The following is a 21,342-nucleotide window of genomic DNA, read 5'->3' on the forward strand; positions in this document are numbered from 1 at the left end:
TTCACCATCTTCCTTTTCTTCACCTGGCCTTCCTTCCTGCTTCCTTTCCCTAGATCTTCTTCTAATTCGTATAGCCTTTAACTTAATCTACTTTTCCTTATTTTCCTTCAATCCCTCCTTTCTTCTTGTCACACTTGTTTTTATTCATCCAACCATACTTTTTCTTTCACTTCTTAAACTTGCTTTTCTGCCTTCTTTCCTTGCTTCACGACCTTATACCTTTAGCTTAAGACCATTTTTCCCCTTCCTGACCTCTGCCTTCCTATTTTTCTTCCCTTAGATACGCATACGAGAGGATGTGAAGCAGAAAACACTTCATCTTTTGATGACATAAGCAGAAAGGCTCGCAAGAGACTAACGTGGGAAATTGTACCCCATTCATCAGGTTTTGCCGGTGACGTTTTGGGTGGGGTTTCAAGTTTCTCCAAGTGAGTGGCTGCCGACCAAGTTCCTTCAACTGACTCAGGAAAAAAAACGCACATGAATAAGCTGTTACGACAATCTCATACCTTGAATTCAACGCTGAGCTCGGAATTGTGCAGTTCCCAACTGGGTGTGTCTGAAAATAGATGACCTATAGCTGCTGGGAATTAATTCTTTCTCCTCATTAAGACAGCTAATTTCTTTTTTTATTTTTTTATTCGACCTTCTGAATCACAGACCTTTACATAGACATGTTTGAGGATCATTAATATGCATGTAGAAGTCAAAATTGAAAATATTATTTAGCCACAATTTTTTTTTACCTCAATGTACATGTGACGCAGGGCAAATTTTCTTGACGTTTTCGATGAGACATTCAAAGTATTCAACATAAAACATTCAAAATATTCTAACACCTCAGCAAAAAAAAAAAAAACTGGTTCCTTTCTGATGGTGGCATAAGGACAGGTTGACGGGTGTCAACGCTTACGTTGGAATCCCAAACCTTTGCCTTTAACTCATTTGCTGCCGGAGCAGTAAAAATATAACCCGTATAGCCGTCAATGGCAGTAAATGAGTTAATTTAGAACACATCTTAAGGATTAATAGCATAGTTCAATTATTTAACCATTTCGGTCGTAAAAAGAGCCTATAATTTGATAACTGAATTATTTTTCTTGCATAATGACATAACCTGTGCTCAATGGATAACGCCCAATCACAACTCACGTTTCCCGTGACTGCCAAGCTGTGATTGGTTAATACCTGAGCCTTCTGCACATCTCATTTTCAGTTGATAGGCGGAAAAAATATACATGAAAAGTAATTGTCATAAGATTCTGGCTAAAAAAGATTTTTACTGCTGAAGATGGCTAAATGTGACTAAGTGTTTGTAAACACATAGCAAGTCAGTCTTATGCTTTTGCAATAAAAATTAGTTTATTTGAATGTGAAGGTGGCAAGCTCGTTTCCGACAGGAAAGAGTTTTTTTGTTTACGTGACAGTGGTGTTGTTTTGACTCATTTCCTGATGTTGTATGCAGGTAGAACAAAAACTCAAGAGGCAGCCATACCACAAAGTAAAATTTAATAAAACACTATAATACATCAGTGAGCATACATTCCAGTTCCTGACACTTTTCTGTAAATTCTTAAATCTTTGTTTTTTGTTTTTTTTTTAAGTAGCAGCTTGGCCGGTTAGTGACGAGCCAACAGTGAGGATTAGGATTAGCGAGGTGAAAGGAATACAGTGTTAAACGACGACGCGTGTGAGGAATGTCAAACCTCCCACGGCGTGATTTGATAATAGCAACAGTTGTCATCTTGAGTACAACTAAACCACGTGCAAGCCCCCCCCAAAACGAACAAACAAACAAACAAACAAACAAACAAAAAACAGGTGGAACCGCGGAGCTAGAATAGCACTGGCGAAAAAAAAAAAAGGTTTATCATCACATAATTTACAATGATGGCTCAGCATGACAATCATTCCATGTGCACAACATCAGAAGTCTTCATTTGTCACGGGGGGGGGGTAAGAGGGGGGGGACTAGCCGTTGGGTTCATTAACTTTGATTTCCCCTTAGGCGATGCCACTCTTAATGTTAAACAAAAGGGACAGAGAAGAGTGCAGAGCTGGTACGAGAGGGGCCTCAAGGAAGTCGTCGTCATCCGTGGGAGAGGAGAGGAAAGGGTGGCAGAGACCTTTTTTTTTTCATGCCTCCACACCTTCCAGCTCCGGAGGCAGAGGGGATTTGGGATGCTTGCTCTCAAAGTGCTGCTTGAAGGTTTTGGGGTCGGGCATCTGGGACTGTGAGGAGTAACGCAGACAAGATATTAGAGCAGAAACCGCCAAATTGAAATGTCAAAACTTTGAGAAAAAAACATGCAAGACCCTGTTAAGTTTAAAAGTTTTCCAAATTTGACAAAGATTTGTATTGTTGGCAAACCAAATATGAGAGTTAAGGAAAAAAAAACTACAATCTTTCTGATGCCTTCACATAACGAAAATGACTAAACACTAAACTACATTGTACCACTTGCTGCAAACTGAAAATGACATCATATGTACTAAGAGCTCAGGTCACGACCAATCATGGCTCAGCTTGCAAATATCTCATTATCAAACCCAGGAAACTGATCTGTGATTGGTCATTACCTGTCTTGTGTCTCGAGTCTTATCTGAGTCTTGTGTTCAAATTGACAGCAAGTGGGAAAATGTGTTTTGAAAGCTAATAATTCCACATGAAAAATAAGTTATCAAACTCAAAGGGGAAAAAAAAAGCCTTGTGTCGATGAACTGATTCAATCCCAAAAACGTGTTTATACATCTTTACCAACATTCAGTCATGTGCCATCATGTGGTGAAGGCTCAGGAAACAACCAATCACAGCTCAGCTTGTAAACATCACACGAGTTGAGCTGCGCTTAGTCGTTACCTATGCCTTGAGCACAGGCGATGTCATTTTCAGTCGACAGAAAGTCGTAAAATGTGTTATTAACGATATTGAACATGAAAAATAATTTAGAGTTAGCTAGTTATAATTTGAGTTATTTTGCCTCTTTTTTATTCGTCTTCTGTGACGTGAGCACTCATGGCAGACGACGAGGCACTATAAATGTTAGTACAGACAAAAACTGCTAACGTTAGCGTCTCATGCTAGTTGTTTACAGGCCTGTTGTCTGACAGCGAATGGAAAAAAAAAAAAAAAAAAAAAAAAGACTCACCCGGCACACGGCACAAGTGAAGACGAGCGCGGCTTTGGCCGCCGTCTTCTGGTCGTGACCTTTAGCTTTCTTCATCTCTGCCTGTTTTTTGGCGTTTTTCTGCTGCGACTGGAGCCTCTGATGTCCGCGGGCCATGGTGATCAAGTCTAGCGAAAAACAGTAAATGCAGCTATTGGTTATTATACCAGAGAAAAGTTTATTCACTAGAAATAACTTATTTTTGCTCAACTAATTCAACGGCATTACTTACAATTTATTAGACGGCCGAAGCGGGGATTTAACAAAAAATGCATTCTTAGTTTACTTGGATTTTATGGGATTTATAATTTACTTGAGTGTTTATCTCTGATGATTTTTTTACTTCTGGAAATTGTCAGTAAGTGTTAATGTAACAACTTGTTTAGTTACGTTGCTAGTCAGATGACATAACAGCCAAAGTCGTACCTTTTTCTAAAAACAATGACAAATTAAAAATGACCTCATTAGACACCTTTATGTTTTACTACAACCTACAGACAAAAATACAAAATAGTTAGCGAGTACATCGCAAATTGTTATTGTGCCAGTTCATTAGAAATGACTCAGGTAATTATGGTTTTATGGTAACAATATGTTCTCTATGATCGTGCTGGTGATCAGTTTTGGGTGTGCCCAATTTCTCTTGCCAAAAGTAATTTTAGGCCAAGACAAATTGTCCAAAGGTATGAACGTGAGTGTGCATTTTATGTCTCTTTTTCACCAGCAGCACTCAGTTATCCAACTGTGCTGTTTTTCCATATTAGTAACATGTTGAGCTACTAGTTACCCTACTAGTACAGACATAAATCATACTAGTAAATGAACCTTGAACTGGGTAATAGGCATATTGAATAAATGCTAAATGGGAGCCCTCTCTGTGGCTGCATTATGCCGAGTGTTTACTGATGTTAAACGGACTGTCTAAGCATCTGTTAATATATTAACTTTAAAAGGAAGTTTCCAACTCAAAATTGCTCAATACTATGCGGCCTGTTTGCTCAATCTATAAATAGTCCACATTAGCCAGGAATGAATTCAATCTCACACACTATTGGTACAGATAAACAAAAAAACCAATCATGCTTGTCGAATGAGCGAGATAAATAATTAATATATTGTGCATACTGTGTGGCATTTAAATGAGTTAAAATTCCTATTTTAGCTTGTAAGCTTTTGCTTTGGGTGATGCGTTTGGGAACATAAGGTGAAATTAGTTGATGTCGAATTAGCATTAGGCTAACACAATCTGACGGTCAAACGCTGCTCATTTTGACAAAATACGCTAACGGGGTCACACATAAGACGCGAAATCTAACAAAAAAACAAAGTCGAACCCGGTTTTGTTTGAAAATTAACAATTGGTCAAAACTGGGCAGCAGTTGTAACGTGGGTTAGCATTCCAGTTAGCCAGCTCCACTCATTAGGCAACGCGGTGGGCTTTTCATCGGCGCTAGCACGCTAATGGTATGCTATTTTTGCATCTTATTTTGATGTTGAGAACTTACCTCGTAAAAGTAGTATAGAAGTGAAGTGACCAGTGTAGATTTAGTTCTCGCAGAGCCCAAACAAAAAACGTGACAGCTGCTAAATTCCCACTGACATGATGACGTCGCTGGTAGATTCACAGACCGTCGTACACGCGACCGCTAGGGATCCAAAGCTGTCCAGTTTAATGAATAAAAGAAAATAATCATGGCCTGAAGTACGAGTATTTTCAAAACCATACTCTGTGTGAATTAAAATGTTTTATTTCAACATTTACTTGGGCGTTGGACCGCAACTTTTGCACATATGCGGAAATGTTCGAATAAGCCTTGAACTTCCCATCGAGCCCTATGACGTTGGTGACGTTGCCCCCACGCGGCGGAATGGGGCTGGTACGCATTTTCGTGTTTTTGATTAAATTACACTACTCAATACTTTTTAAACCCAAAAATTTAAAATGTGTTTCATGTCTAACTTGTCTAAATATGCAACTAAAAAAGAAAATAGTCAAGAGTATTCGTTGTACCTGTATAGTACATTGCATATTATAGTAAATGTAACTTTTTTTTTTTTTTTTTTTTTTTCTAAATTGGTAGGCCTGAAACTGGTATTTTGTCCATTGGGATTGACTCTGTCCCAATAAGAACAAAATGAATAAATAGATCCAAAACAGATCACACCATGTTAATGCAAATCAACAAAATCATGTCATGACTGAAATCCTATCCCGGTGAGAAAATGAAAAGTATACCGTCATCCTCGTGTCCTTATCCCCTTCCTGCTTTTTTTTTTTTAAATCACAGGAAAAGCGAGACGAGCCTTTTGTGAATGGGAAAAAGTGTGTGGGGGGAACGCCCGAGTGACCCGCAGGCGCCTTGTTGCTGTTGTGCCGGGACTTGCTAGATTATAAAACCCAGGGTGGGGTTGTCAAGCCCCTTGGGGTCGGACAGCGTGAAAGCAAATCTTCTTGGTGTCAGCCAGTCAATAACTTTGGAGAATATTATCTCGCTTCCAAGATTGGGGCGTTTTCATCAACCATTATTACACTAAGACAGCTGCCATATTTGATGTGGAAAACGCGGTTTGCCATAAGATTGCATTCCTCACTCGGTGCGCTCAGAAACGTAAGATTCTACGTAACATCACTTTGAGGAAGAGAAGAATCACTCTCAAGGTTTCTCAAAAGACAAGAAATAGAGGAAACAACAAGCTATTTTTTTTTTTTGCTTTATGAAGTTTTTGTATTATCTTATGGGCAGATTTGCCACATCCAATATGGCGGGAACAATGCTATTATAATAACGGGTCAACTTGCTCAAGTCGATGTGGACAACATCCACAAGTGACCGCCCTGACGTGCTGGCGAAACGAACACCAACACATTGGTTCCCTGAATCCGCATGTCACGTGATCTTGTGATCACATGATCACTTTATCCATTTCCAACCATAAGAGGAAGTTGCCTCTTAATCTTCCTCATCAAACACTTCCTCTCCTTGCTGCCTCCCGAATCCAACCAACCGGTTTTGGCACAATGTTGCCAGACCAGTCGAACCGCACACACGCAATGCAGGCACAGCAATCTGCATGATGTGGTATGCCTTGGATCATCAGCATACATATGTTAACTATGGATTCATCACATTGTTAATGTGAGTGACTAACTAACTCAATTGGAACACAAGAGGGAGCATATACTGTAGCTGCCATTTCGGCCTACTAACCCGCCCATACTGAACCGTTCCTTAAATCTTAAATGAGGCAATTTTTACAAGATATCTGCATGAAACATTCTTTCTCCTTCTATCTTACGTAGGAAAAATCGGCCCATCTCGCCTGCCTGCACTTGCTTGTGGTACTGGAGCTGCCAAAGGAGCTGACTCCCAATCCAGGGGCCAAGTCCGGACAAGCAAGCCGTCACTTGCACAGACGGCGAAGGGAGGCATGGGAATGGGAATTCTTGAGCGTCTTGGCAGCTGATGTTTTGGTCTTGCCCATGCCTGCTTGGTGTCGCAACATCTCAACTGTCACAATGTCACATGGCAATTATATATATATATATATATTTATATACAATATGTATGTATTCCCCACCACTGGTTTGTTATAGCATTTATTATTAACACGTTCAACTCTACCACCTCCTCCTGTGTTGTGTTTGTGTGCTGCTGGGAGGAAAAAGGACTCCACCTGTATTTATCTAGCACACACAACACAGAGAGCGCCGCAAAGGCCCCAGCTGCTCTGTCAAACAAATGAGACAAGAAGAACATGTCTGTGTCTCTCCTGCACACACAAACGCACTCACACACAAGGGGATGACACTAATGACGGTTAAACCGAACCGTGGTACGTTCTTTTCTTTGAAAAAAAAAAAAAGATTTCCATAAGAGATCACAATATCACCCGGAGGCGTTCACACGCAAATGAGTGCTTGTCTTTTTCACCATCTATTTTCATGTTATTTAGTGGGCTGTATAGTATATCTGCTTATGACAATGCTATATTATACAATATGCCCAAATATGTTAAATTGTCTCTAAATAAATAAACAAATACATTGACTATAAAAGTCTGACCCTGTTTTTGTCATGAACTGATACTGGTGCGTGCTTATTCCATGAACGCTTCAGCTAAATAAACAAAGCTGAATTAGCATTGAGGTGGTGATTGTAGGAGACAAACATGCACCTGCATTGTTTGCTGTTGGCCTGACTGATTCCAAACACTGCGATGTGCTCACACAATGCCTTCATTAAAGGGACAATGGCATTGTGTCACTAATGACAGGCCTCCTCCCTTGTCCCTTTTTCCTCTTGACTCTGTCGGGGTCGGCAAACGTTTGAGCCCAAGGCTCCGTTTGAGTTTTAAAATACATAGGTGGGCTGGCTAGCTGCAACTGCAATTGTTTCGTGATATTAAAAAAATAGACAAAGACGATTCATTTGAAAGCTTTCCCCACCGTTAATCTGGCCATCGACTGATCAATTTCAAGCGAAAATATCAAAACCTTTAGGAAAGGTTAGGGAAAAAAAAAGTTTGTTTAGGGTTCATCAGGGGCACTTTAAATGGCGGAAGTTATGTTCCGACCCCAATTTAACATTTTTAATTTAATAGGTTCACTTGGCACTCGGCCACAAAAGTTTTAAGAGGGTGTGCATACTTATGCAACCACATATAATTGTCATTGTCCTGCGAAAAATATTTAATTTTTCCAGGTTATAAGTCTCGATCAGGTTTTTGGAAAGGTTTCATGGTCTTTTTTTACAGTACATAAAAAAAAACAAAAAACATTGTATCTAGGGTGTGGAGAATTCTTATATAATTGGTTTTCAGCAAACAAAACATTTAAAAATTTTAATTTTAGCAATAGTTTTGCATTTAGTTTCCTATAATTTTATAAATATATTCAAATTTTACATTTTCTTTGTTAATAATTACACTCTAAAAACAAAAACAAATTAAAAAAAATCCAACTACGGTTAAAAAAAAATAAAGGTCCAACCCAATATTTGGGTCAGTTTGACCCAAACTTCTACAATATTTTATGCAAAACAATCCTCCTTTTTTAGGTTCTTAACCCAATTTGGGTTGGTTTGAGCAAAACAGTCCAGGACTACGTTTCAATTTTTTTTGTTACAAAAAAAGGTATAACTCATTGAATTTGTTTAATCAATTAAATTAATAAATAAAATACCCCAATGACTGCCCGTGGTCCTTTTGTTGCGAGGAGGAGGCGGGTCCTTCACCTGCACTTCCTGGACTGTCAGCCAATCAGCATCCGGTTTTCCTCCACCCTCGGGCGGCCAATCACCGGCAACCTCACCTTCTCTCGATCGCCTGTGAAAGAATTTCCCCAAACTGAGCGATTAAGCGACGCTAAATACAAACATCGCCTCTTTGAGGTGCGTATGAATCACGTTGACATAGTGACAAAGTACTAAAGTCGACTTTTGTGTACGGAAAGGGAGCGCAGGGAGGATTAGAAAACAAACTAAAACGCGGGCTTTACCTGCCGGGAAAAGAGACAGAGGGCGGCGATGTGGGGGTGACAGGAGGAGGGGAACTAAAAAAAAAAAAAAAAAAAACAGTCGGGAAAAAGAAAAGTGGACTTACCTGTACGCCAACTTCTGCCAACCCGCTCGCTCTTATCACCTGCTCCGACTTGAAAGTCCAGTTCCACCAGGCACCAAGCCGGGGAGAGGAGGTGAAATATGTCACAGGAGACAGACAAGTAAGTGATCACGCCTACGGAGACGATCTTTGAAACTCGGACCAAACTGGGGAGGGGGAACCCCCTTTTTCTTCTGCTTGGCTTTAGAATCATTATTTGGGAAAATCATAAACTAAATACATGTATTCTACGAATAGTCGCTTTCTAGTTATTTTGCATCACCTGTGGGCCTGATGATGTGAAGTTATGCAAGGAAATATAAACGACGGGAGCTTTTTTTTTTTTTTGATTCGCCGTATTTTTTGACCAACGGAAATACCTTTTGCATGGACTTTTTTTGTTTTGTTTTTAATTTTAATCTCTGTATTTTGCATTGCTCTGCATGAACCCTACTGCCTTGTGCAAATATGCACATTAATAGTGATTATTCATTAAAACGCTGCTAGGAATAACATGGTGTAGTCTTTAAACCCTCTCAAATTTTGAAGTTTGAATGTTTTCGTTTATTTATGTTTTTGAAACTTCGAATATTGGTATTTGATTCGAATTCAGTCTAATGTTGTACATGCATTTCCCCCCTAGTGTGGATTGAGATTCACTTTTTAATGTCTTTATTTAGTAAGTGGCGATGAAATTAGCTGGATTTGATGTAATGTGTCTACATTAGGCCTATATTGTATTACAAAATTTGCAATGTATGATATACAAATGTATTTTTCTTAAGTATTCTAATTCTTCTTACCTGACCACTCAATAAAAAAAAAAATAACTCAAGTTTTTTGTATTTAATAACGTTTTCTTGTTTACAAAAATGTCTTGGGAAATGTATACAGCATACCTTAAATATAACTATTAACTGAATTTAACAAACCAAACAAAGGTCAATTTTAATTTGAGGTTGTATACATCCTAGAATAGGTGTCTCCTGCAATTGTTTATTGACAGAGAAATTTAGGAACATGTAAAACATCCATCATAAAACATTAAACATAATATTCCCAATAAAGTATTTTGTTCACTGCCAAGAACGACTATAGCCATCCAAGATTTGTTTTTCCTGGACTGTCAGTAAATGAACACGTTTTTTTTGCTGTCATGTATTAAACAATAAAACAATTACTTACAGTAAATAAATGAATGTGGCCTTTCCTAGAAGAACATTTAACTCATTCACTGCCATGAGTTTATTAATAATAGAGAACAACTACAAAATAGATAACAGAAAAATGAGCTTTAGAACAGTCATTGAGGGCAAAAAAAATGGTATCGTTGCCATGGTAATGTTGTAAAAACAAAGAGTCAGCAAAAGAATTATTTGCAAGAAACGTACCCTGAATCCTGCAATATCAATCCTCCTTATTAGCTTTCAGCCCTTTTCTGTCAGTGTTATCGAAAGGTGTGTGCGCCCGCTAATATAAATCTCACGTTGTGTAACATTTGGCGGGCGCCGCAGTTAACACACGGTCAAACTTAAGATGTTGTGACAACACGCTCTGTTGAACTACTCTGTGTCATCTCTACTCCTAAAGTGGGCCAACAGAGTGGCGGAGGCCCTACCCGCGCTACACGTGACACTGCACACGAGAGATGCTGAGCCACTCGGCTGTGACAACTATGTTGCGAACCAAAACAGCAGCATCTCCTGAATCATATCAACAAACTCTCACATGATGATCAGATCTTATCAAAAAAAAAAAAATGTAACTTTTATCCTTATCGCCCAGTAAACGTCTGGTGGTGGTGGTCCCCAATGAGAGCTCTTTCCCGGCGGTGAGGCGGGCCTACACCAGCGAGGATGAGGCGTGGCGCTCGTACCTGGAGAACCCCCTCACGGCTGCCACCAAGGCCATGATGAGCATCAACGGCGACGAGGACAGCGCCAACGCTCTGGGCCTTCTCTACGACTACTACAAGGTCATTTGGCTGGATAGCTGTTCTTGTCAACCTGGGGTTTTTGAGTTGTAACTCGGGGGTACGGATTTCGCAATATGTTTTCTGAAGCGCTTTCCTACTTATTTGGGACTGGTCCAACAACAAACCACACATTGAATCAAGGCAACTTTTAAACTCAAGGGCCATATTTAGAATTTTAAAATGGAAATATGGGCCATGGAAAAAAAAAAAAAAGTTTTATATCAGAGTAATTTCCTGTGCATTTTTTCATTTAATTGTATGTAATTAACTTAAATAGTGTTGGCGTGAGAGTTAGGCTAACCCCAGCGCTCTAATCAGAGTCAGTTATTTGTCAGTTATTCCATCATATTAAAAAAAAAGGCTGATGTCTTTGTCTAAATGCTAAAAATCAGCATGGATCTGCCTATTCATAATTTTTAGATTTAATTGACTTCAATAAACGTTCACAATGATGGTGGAAAATATTTTTAATGATTTTTCCTGATCTCATTATTTTGTTTCAAAACAGGGGTGTGTAGACTTACTGTATCCGTTGTAAGGTGTGATCCGCAAGTGCATACAAATGTCCGTCCTGGTTCTCTTCCAGGTTCCTAAAGAAAAAAGACTCCTGACCACTCCCAAAGTTGTGGAAATAACGGAAGAGCAAGAGAAAAGGTTAGTAAACACGCTAAATGGCTAAACAAATAGTCGCGTTTTGTTTCTGGCATCGCAGCTATGTGTTTGTCCAGGTTGCCTAGCAACCCCAATGGCGTGGAGACCGAGACGTTGGACAACCGCGTCCAGGTTCTCAAATCGGTCCCCGTCAATCTGTCGCTTAACACGGAGCACCCCGGCGGACCCGACGGAAGCGACGCGCCCTCTGTGGCCTTGGTGAAGGCCGAGTCCTTTGCGCCCGTCTACATGACGCCAGGAGCCGGGCTCCACTACCGCGTGGATGGCGAGGAGGCGTCTCGGGTGGTTTATGAGCAGAGCCCCTATGAGGTGACCACCGTCAGCCACAGTTCCTACGTAAAAGAGGACCAGCAGAGCCCTCCGGACAGCCCGTATGACGAGGACGGGGATGCGGTGAGGAAGGATTGGGCCCTGGAACTGACCCAAAGTAGCTGCTTCAAATCAAAATGGCAGACTTCCTGTTGAGATTTTTCCTAGCGTCCTGTCATGTGAGACATGTCCAGCAAATTTGGTATTGATTGGTAAAACTAGTTTTTGAGGTAGAGGTTTTCCCCTTTTATAAATCAAGAAATTTGCTTTGAATTGCCACTTTCAACCAATACGGAGAATCTCGTCACGATAGACTTGTCCACTAAATTTTGTCGGTCGATTGATTTGGTCAGGTGCTAATTTTCTCAATTTATATAAAGGTCTTTTGTGTTTTGATGTTTTCCTTTCCAGAAGTACCACACACCTTCCTCTCTGGCATCAGACGACTTCTTGTTCCACCAAGATGGAACGTAAGAGCCCGCCAAGTCTACAAATCTTTTTTTTTTGTTTTGTTTTTGTATCTGACGAATCACATAATGCCACAACGACAGCTTCCAGTACACACTGGACGCCACCCGCTCGCTACGTCAGAAGCAGGGCGAGGGTCCCATGACCTACCTGAACAAGGGCCAGTTCTACGCCGTCACCCTCAACGAGCTCAGCGCCAATAAGCGCCTACGACACCCCATCAGCAAAGTGCGAGTGAGTGCTCCCATTTTTTCTACTATTTCTGGATAAAAATGTCAGTCAAAGTTGTCAAGGTCTGCATGCACAATGTTTTGCTTCAACCACAAAATCAGAAGACGGAAAAATGTTAGGCCAACGCTCGAGTTTTGTGTTCCAATTCATCACATTGTTTGATAATTACTTTTGGTAATCAATTAATTGTCCAGAGACGTTCAATTATTAACATTTCAGCCTTAGCTGTTTGTTTTCAAATTTCTTTTTAGTCCTCCATCATGCAGACTGATTGTTATTAATGGGGCGGGCAATACTTTAATTGCAATAAAATAAGCATTTCATTTTTTTATTTTATACATTTCAGGCACTTTGATGCACGTTATTTTTTTCAGTTTTAGACTAAGCCGTAACCCGTATAAACGCTGTAAAAAAATAAATACCAGTTGTCGAGAGTTGATTCATATTGTTTTTTTGTTAAAGTTAAAAAGAGTACAGGTTTAGATATACCATTTTTATAGGTAATAATCCTATTTATATTCAGCGCGTTAAGGGGGGCAAAAAGTTTTCTCTTTCCTAGTGGGGCTTTGCAAAATATAATTGAGAAGCACTGAATTAATGTAACATTTATCATATCTGCATTTTTGCCTGTTTTCTGTCATTTCTGAATCATAAAAAAGTTTTTATACATTTTAATAAACTGATGGGAATTAAAACCAGTTTTTTTTAGTCCAATAATGAGCAAATTATTAACATAATCTTTCATTGCAACCCTAAATACAACCAAAGGAAATGCTTATGCTAAAATAAAGACAATCAAATACTGGGGTTAAGCCAAAAGGATTTCATAAACCCCCCCCCACCCCCCATCTCGCAGAGTGTGATCATGGTGGTGTTCAGCGAGGACAAAAACAGAGACGAGCAGCTGAAATACTGGAAGTACTGGCACTCCCGGCAGCACACTGCCAAGCAAAGAGTCCTGGACATCGGTGAGACGGGTTTGATTTGTCTTTAATTCCATTGCTGGAATGCACACAGCCCGTAAAAAAAAAAAAAAAAAGGCCACACTGAGAGCAAACATGCCCCCACCCTGCTCAATTCCTGCTGGCCTTCAGGCTAAACAGCCACTATCGCATTCACGCACGCACACACTCACACACGCCTGAAGAATTGTGAATTGTTGCTGGAACAAGTCCACTATGACTTGTTGATGTGTGTGAAAGGCTTATTTTGTGTGTTTGACAAGCTCGGGCCTGTGAAGCCCGCGAAAAGTTGGAGGTATGTGACACGCACTCGCATGCGTTCATACATATACACACACTCATTCACACACACATGGCTTGTCAGGACAGGGAGTGGAATGTGAAAACGCATGGTTTATTTAAAATAATATATTTTTTCCTGCGGGGTGTTTGCACATATTTTTCAATAGTCTAGTCAATGATGTATTTGTTAAAATATACATTGTCCTGGCTAATGTCTGTCAAAAGACAAAAAAAAATCATAATAGGAAAAATAAAAAACAATAATAATCCCAAATAATAGAAAGATCCTCACTTTTTAGAATTCTGACTTTATACTCAAAATTCACACATTAAAGTAAGAATTCTGAGAAATGCCGCAATTATGGTTTCAAAGTCAAAATTCTCAATTGAAAATGAGAATTATGACTGTTTATAGAAGTCGCAGAAGTCAGAATTCTGACTTCAAAGTGAAAATTCTAAGATAAAGACAGAATTCTCACTTCAAAATGAAATTACTGAGAATATTCAGAATATATTTAAAATAAAAAAATATCCAAATATTTAAATAAAGACAAATTAATCAAAAAAATCATTGCTAATTTAACTTCCCTGACAAGTTGAAATGTGGCAATGCACTCTTTCCCGTCTACTTTCAACAACCTAAAAAAAACAAACAAAAATGAGTTTTAAATACTAATTGCTGGGTAGTTAATTGCTCATTTCCCTCATTTCAGATCAAGGAAATGTAGTCAAACATGTATCCCCACTGAGATTCCTTTGTTTATCTCCCGAGTGAAATTCCGGCGTAAGATCAGCATGGATTGACGAGAAGCATCCAGGCAGTGTGTTGGCTCAATCACACCCTTTTGCTCTTGCTGGACGCAACCCGAAACCGCCGGGAGAGCTGATTTGAATAGCAGCGGAGGAGGGTGTGTGTGTGTGTGATGTGCAGGTGCCTCCAGGCCACGTCACAGAATACGTGTTCTCATTTAAAAAGGTGTGTGTGTGTGTGTGTGTGAGGAGGGGGAGGGTGATAAGTCGTTTCCCATCTCCATCGTGCACCTGTTGCGGAATAAAGCATATACAGTAATACCAGACCTCTTAAAAAAAAAAAAGCCCCCCTAGTGGCTCAGTGTAGCAAAACAATTAATTTGGTACAAAGATTTGTGCGCAAATGCTCAGTTGTCTTTTTCACACAGACCTTGCAAAAATGCCCAATTAGATTTGGGGTCTATGGGCCTTTGCATTTCACACAGAACTGAGCAAAAGTAGGAAAGGGCCACTACTGCACCTTTCGCTCAAAACACGGCAAAGCAGGATTTTACTAGGATTAGAAATGTGAACTGTGACAGAGATAGGGATTTTGTCTGCCTTTGACATAAAAATCAGCAAAAGCAGGATATCGTCAGTTTTCAAAACCGTTTTTACCTTTCTCACATAACCAAGAAAAGGAAGTATATCAACAAGACTAAAATATACACAGATTAGAGCAAAGGTGCGATACAGTATTAGTGAAACTGCAAAACAACTTTTATCTTTCACACAAACTCCAGCAAAGGTAGGGATGTTCCATGACTGCAAAAGTGCTCTAAAAGGCAGCATATTGACAAAACAACAACAACAAAAACTCAGTGCATTTACCTTTCACACAGAATACAGCAAAGGTGGAATACACTATTACTGCAATTGTAAAAGTGACTCATCAAACCCTATTTTCACACATAACCCAGCGAGCAGGATATTAGCGTACATTTCATCTATCTTCTTTTCACACACAACACAGCAAAGGCTGAATTTTGCCAGTGCATTGTAGCCATATAAGAAAAAGACCCGCAGTTCAATACATTGTGCCTTCTGTGAATGTTACAAACTTTTTACAAGCAGTGTGAAATAGGCTATTTGCTCTTGCAACTAATGGAATTCCAGAGACACTCCTGTTTGCTGTGTGACCATCAAAAGGTCTCCCGAGTGACAAAAAGTTCCCTATGGCGGCCTTTTTGAAGCCACGGAGTTTGTTTGACCAGGCCTGATAAGACTTTATCTTCCCAAATTGAAGCGTGCGCCATTGGATTGCTTATCAGGAACAAACAATAGCTACCTGCTCATGACTTTTAATGACCACTCTGTCTCTTTTTTTTTTTTCCGGCATTCTCCGCCCAGCCGACTACAAGGAGAGCTTCAACACCATCGGCAACATCGAAGAAATTGCTTACAACGCCATTTCATTCACGTGGGACGTCAACGAAGAAGCCAAGGTAAAAGACATTTAAATAACATTACTTGCGCTTACCGACCAATCAATGGACGGCAAAATGATGACATCATTGAGGATCAACTAGCTGGCTCTGTGGGGAAGAATTTGAAATCTGATTAATTGCTAATATCATTGAAAGTGAGCCAGCACCGTTCATTCTGAAGGACATAGGCAGATTATCTTGACGTGGCAACAAAAAGAGGCGGGAACCCGATTGGTCAAAAAATATATATAATCAATCCATCTATTAAAAATATTCCAGTCAAAACAAACGCTACAAAATTACCATTATTGACATTTCAACCCCCTGCAAACCGGTCGAGTATGTTTACCCATGCCTGAGGCGTATCGGGAAATAAAAAGCAGTGGGACTGGTTTTTTGTTGTTGTTTTTTTTTTTTTTTGGATTATTTGTTTTTTGCAAACAAGCGTGAAGTTGACAAATTGACTCATCGGTACTACAAACACCACAACGCTAGCTAAACACGGTAAATTACGAGGACTTGAGAGCTAATTGTGGCGTTATACTAATGCTGCAGATGCTAATTGGCAATTTCGACTGTATTTGGATCAGAAGAAGAAGTTAGCATGCTGTTAGCTATGCTAGTTAGCTGGTGTGTGACTTGCATTTAGCTTGCTAGCAAAACATGAATGGGCCTTCCACTTTAAACTTTACGTTATAAATTTCAAGTGTATATTTTAGTTACATTTATGCAACTGTTGTACTTATAAGTCGACCATTAGCAATGTTACCTCGCGACTAATGAATCTACAAAGCACAGATATTAAATTTTATTTTATGGTTTATGTGTTTAAAAAGAACACTAAGCCTTCAAACATTTTCGCTTGTCAGCATGATAACACAATACTGTAGCAATTTGAGCTGGAATTTTTATGTCATCAAAAATGTTATCACCTGGGAGAGTTATTGTTGTTCCAAAGGCTACCATTAGCATGTTAGCTTACTAGAAAAATTCAAGTGCAGAAATATATTTTGGGGTAACTTGTAAATGCTAAATTTGCTCATGGACAGTTTCAAGGTACTTTATGGAGTTATTTGTTAAATTGCGCAGTATATATAGTATATATTAAATGCAATTTAAATTTAAATTCGTGACATTTAGCATTTAGCTTGTAATTGAAGAGAACAAAATAATCTAATGGAAATGTAACATATTTAATTTATTTGTTTATTTATTTATATCGAACAATATTGAAGAAAAGATCATATCCATAAAGTATTATTTATTTATCATAAACAATAGAGAAGAAAAGAGAACATTCATAAAGTACTGGATGTTCTTTTACAGTTTAATCATGACATTTGAAACTCCTACATGAGCGGCGCGCAATAGTAAGAGGAAGAACCAATCACTACTTCCTGTTCACTACATTAATACAAAATAAATTTGGACAAAATATTGCATGACCACCATTGTTCAAATGTGATTGTGTGCTACTGTTTTATTGCAATGGGGGCCAATATTCACTTTTTCAATGTGAACATACACTGGTATGTATATGATTTTTTTTTTTTTTTATGCACAGCCCATTATACAGCACATTAATAATGTGCATATTGTTTAAGTGCAGTATAAAAGCGGAATGTAATTTATACATCCATTATATATGCTATGAATGTGCCGTCCGTCAGATCTTCATCACGGTCAATTGCCTGAGTACGGACTTCTCGTCGCAAAAGGGCGTCAAGGGCCTTCCTCTGATGATCCAGATTGACACGTACAGCTACAACAACCGTAGCAACAAGCCTCTGCACCGGGCCTACTCGCAGATCAAGGTCTTCTGTGACAAGGTAAGGAATGGGGAACATGTGCAATTTGTGTTCTTGTGTTCAGCATAGCAGAGAAAGAGCCTACGAACATTATATGATGACATTTTTTTGCTTGGCTCCTTGATTAGGCTGGGTCATTGTTTAAGGACTCCCCCTTGTGGTCATACCTGCCCACAACACGTGAATGTACATTTTGTATCATTTGTATCATTCTTGACCTTCTTTCAGGGAGCAGAACGCAAAATAAGAGACGAAGAGAGAAAGCTGTTCCGAAAGAAATCCAAAGGTACCTAGCATTATTGTAAAATTTATTCCATGAGAATATTTGGATGAAATAAAAAAACTAGGAGACACTTTTCTATTTGGTATGCAGGTAAAGATGGCGGCGTGGGCGTGATAACGGTACCCAAAAAGTCGGACACCACGTATTTCAAGACCATGACCGACCTGGAAGCACAGCCTGTCCTGTTTATCCCCGATGTCCACTTTGGAAACCTGCAGAGGGCTGGACAGGTATGGTATGCTGCCAAAACAAAAATTAATTTATGATTGCAAATGCATCAATAAAATAATAAATAGTAAATAAACTAAAACAATGCACACATGCATGAAAAAAATAATTAATGCAATGTAGTAATAAGTTGTTTCATCTTCCAGTTCATTTGCTCTTAATTTGAAGAGAAACTATACTGTTCATGTTAAGACATTACAAAGCATTACATTTATTGTTAGTTGGCCAAATACTCATCACATCGTTTAAGAACCAATTTTCTAAAATATTGATAATATCAAAACAAATATTAAGAGGTAAGAAATGTAAAATAGGAAATTAAGTTTCAACACCTTGCAGTGATTTTTTTTTTTTTGGCAAGCCGACATTTTTGTTAACTTTAATTAAACAAGTTCACTGTATGTTAGGTAGTTATTTTGCAAATCACATATTATTATGGTAATCACAATTATATATAATTATTTAAAAAATATAAAACAAAATGTACGTTTTTAGGTGTTCACCTTCAACGCGGAGGAGATGGAACGAGAAGGGTGAGCGGAGCCAAACAGGAAGTGTCATTTACATCGGCTGAAAGAGATATGCAAATGAGATACACTCGACAGGAAATGCATATGCAAATGAAATAACTCAATATTATTCACGCCAATGTCTGCGTGGACAGGAGTGTGCTGGTGAAGAGGATGTTCCGGCCGTCGGACGAAGACTTGTGTCCGTCGCCTCAGAAGCAGATCAAAGAGGAAACGCACAAGAGAGGTACGACATAGCAGCTGTACCTAATTGAAGGGTCTTTGACTTTTTGTTTTTCTAAAAGGTCCAACCAATAGTCACATGAGGTAATTAAATAGCCATTGATTACTTTATGTAATTTGGTCCTAAAGTTATTGATTACCTTAGGTAATTAAATCATAGACTTCACTCTTAATAATAACACTGAAGTCCATGATTAAGCACTAAAGTAATTGACTACTTTAGGGCCTCAAGTACTGAAGTATTCAATTACTTTAGGTAAGATACCTCACCAGGTACTTTTGGTCACTAAAGTAACCTATTAATCAAGTACCTAATTAGCTCAAGTAATCGTTTACCTTTGTACTTAATTACAGTACCTAATTTAGTACTAGTTTGAGATCCTACTTTTTAGCTTTTCACTTTTTATCTAAATAGTTCAAAATGTTTGAAAACAATAGATATATAAATAAGTACTTACATTAAAGTAACACATTCCTTTAGTACTATAATATTAAAGTATTAAAATTGTGTGACTGACTCACAAAAAAAAAATCTACTATTTTATGACAGGTTACTAGTGCATGATTTATGCCAGCAGTTTGACTGGCGCATCACAATAGTTTACTAGTAAGGTTAAATTATGTACTAGTAAACCAAAAGTGGCTTTAAAAGTGGAAAACAAATTGCTACTAGTAATACATGTTACCGGTAAAACACGTTTGTTCCATAGTGCTGCTGTATGTCCGAAAGGACACGGATGAGGTGTTCGACGCACTCATGCTCAAGTCTCCAACGCTGCGGGGCCTGGTGGATGCAGTAAGTGGCGGCCATTTTGTCTGCCATCTTGACTTTTTTTTCTTTTCTTTTTTTTTGTCAGCAAAACCATTTTTTTTCCAGATATCAGAGAAATATGGCGTGACCACCGAGAAGATCGCCAAAGTCTACAAGAAAAGCAAAAAAGGGTGAAAGCGATGTCAACAATTATGTTTTAGTACGACTCTTTTTAGCGCACGCTAACGCATCACTTTTTTCCGTCTTTGTTTCTTTAGAATCCTAGTAAACATGGACGACAACATCATCGAGCACTACTCCAATGAGGACACCTTCATCCTGCAAATGGAGAGCTACGCTGACACCTACAAGGTCACTCTGACCGAAATATGAGCCACCACACACACACACAAAACCTTACAACTGTGGGCTACTTCTGCAGTAGTCGTGACTGGTCCTTAAAGGCAAAAATAATGGAGCCCAGATACATGGATCCACTGTACAAAGTGCCTTCTCATTGTGTACATACTTAATTTGTATTGCCAAATTCCCTACCCGTCGTGAAAAAATGTAGATTGAATAGTTCTTTGTTAGCAGCTTCTTTGCATGCCCGCCTTGATTTGTTTTTATTGTTGTTGTTTTTTTTTAGTTGTATTATTTATTTTTCCTGCAGTATATACTACTGTATGTATCCATCGATTTCAAGTACTTCACATTTCGGCGATTTCGCAGCAAATCACCCTTCAACAAGAGCCCTCGTTTGACTTTTATGACTATGAGATTTATGTTAAGAAAAGAATAAAAACTCGTGCCACGGAAATCTGTTTGGAATTTATATCTTTGGCCCTCTGTTTGGCGAAGTCAATGAAAGATGTAATACCAGTATTGAACACAAGATGGCAGACCTCGCTCACTAGCCCCTCCCATGGTCGAAGCTTGAGGTGTGAAGAAGAGCTCGACCAGGGCGCCACAGTTCAAGTGGTAAAATAGTTTAAGTTGAATACTAATGGCTAAATTCGATGCTTAGTGTTTCAAACGCTTCTCTGGCTTGGACGAGCGACCGTTCTCGTGATCTCTACATCCAGGACCAACTTTTACTGCCCTACATTTCCTTGTTCATAAAGGTGAGTAAACCGGGCTATTTATTTGGGGATTTGGACGATATGCCTGAAAACATGGCAGTGCAATAATAACATTTTTGAGTTCGTCTTTATTTTTGAGAAAACAAGCACAAAATTAGTTTTTGAAACTTGCACTTTAAAGTAAACCAAACCCAAAAGACGATTGAATAGAAGTCCTGCCAAACGAAATATGGATACAGTAGTTAACATCTTCACGTTTCAATAAAGTCGCATTATGTGACGTAACACACACTGGGCATTGTTCTATTCCGTAAGAAAAAAAAAAAAAAAAACGCCTCCCATTTACTCAAAAATTTGCCCAAAAAATTAAAAGCAATATTATTGATTTTCACAGCTTAGTATTGAGTAAATCTTAATAATACATTTTGGATCCATTTAATTTGGGCAGCTTTGAATATAGGGAAAAAAGGGAATTCAGTTTTGATATTTTGATAATTCAATTAATTGTTACTAGTACTATTTACATATTTAGAATGTTTATATTTTAACAAACTTTTG

At 38.8% G+C, this 21,342-nt stretch overlaps 2 protein-coding genes across 5 annotated transcripts; one reads left to right on the forward strand and one right to left on the reverse strand.

Moving 5' to 3' along the window:
- Nucleotides 1-1,492: 1,492 nt before the first annotated feature.
- znf706 (zinc finger protein 706) lies at nt 1,493-10,231 on the reverse strand. Of its 3 annotated transcripts, XM_088405218.1 has the most exons (6): nt 10,157-10,219; nt 8,769-8,816; nt 8,350-8,492; nt 4,673-4,827; nt 3,150-3,295; nt 1,493-2,232 (listed from the first exon to the last, which is right to left on the reverse strand). In XM_088405218.1, exons 5-6 carry the CDS (start codon nt 3,282-3,284, stop codon nt 2,137-2,139), a joined length of 231 nt encoding a protein of 76 aa, XP_088261344.1. In that variant the 5' UTR covers nt 3,285-3,295; nt 4,673-4,827; nt 8,350-8,492; nt 8,769-8,816; nt 10,157-10,219; the 3' UTR covers nt 1,493-2,136. The 3 variants fall into 3 exon arrangements, with proteins under 3 accessions (XP_088261344.1, XP_088261346.1, XP_088261345.1); XM_088405220.1 differs by lacking the exon at nt 4,673-4,827 and having other exon boundaries at nt 10,157-10,231; XM_088405219.1 differs by lacking the exons at nt 8,350-8,492; nt 8,769-8,816; nt 10,157-10,219 and having other exon boundaries at nt 4,673-4,931.
- grhl2b (grainyhead-like transcription factor 2b) lies at nt 8,726-20,522 on the forward strand. 2 transcript variants are annotated; one of them, XM_088405216.1, is made up of 16 exons: nt 8,726-8,886; nt 10,551-10,740; nt 11,327-11,394; nt 11,469-11,805; nt 12,133-12,191; nt 12,273-12,423; nt 13,277-13,388; nt 15,804-15,898; nt 17,551-17,709; nt 17,917-17,974; nt 18,062-18,201; nt 18,695-18,732; nt 18,864-18,955; nt 19,662-19,747; nt 19,829-19,893; nt 19,981-20,522. In XM_088405216.1, the coding sequence occupies exons 1-16, from the start codon at nt 8,867-8,869 to the stop codon at nt 20,093-20,095; spliced, it is 1,785 nt and encodes a 594-aa protein (XP_088261342.1). In that variant the 5' UTR covers nt 8,726-8,866; the 3' UTR covers nt 20,096-20,522. The 2 variants fall into 2 exon arrangements, with proteins under 2 accessions (XP_088261342.1, XP_088261343.1); XM_088405217.1 differs by having other exon boundaries at nt 11,469-11,721.
- The last annotated feature ends 820 nt before the right edge of the window (nt 20,523-21,342 follow it).

The sequence above is a fragment of the Hippichthys cyanospilos genome, chromosome 21 (genome assembly GCF_059441005.1).
Source record: "Hippichthys cyanospilos isolate Australia breed blue-spotted pipefish chromosome 21, RoL_Hcya_1.0, whole genome shotgun sequence".
Classification (NCBI taxonomy): domain Eukaryota; kingdom Metazoa; phylum Chordata; class Actinopteri; order Syngnathiformes; family Syngnathidae; genus Hippichthys; species Hippichthys cyanospilos.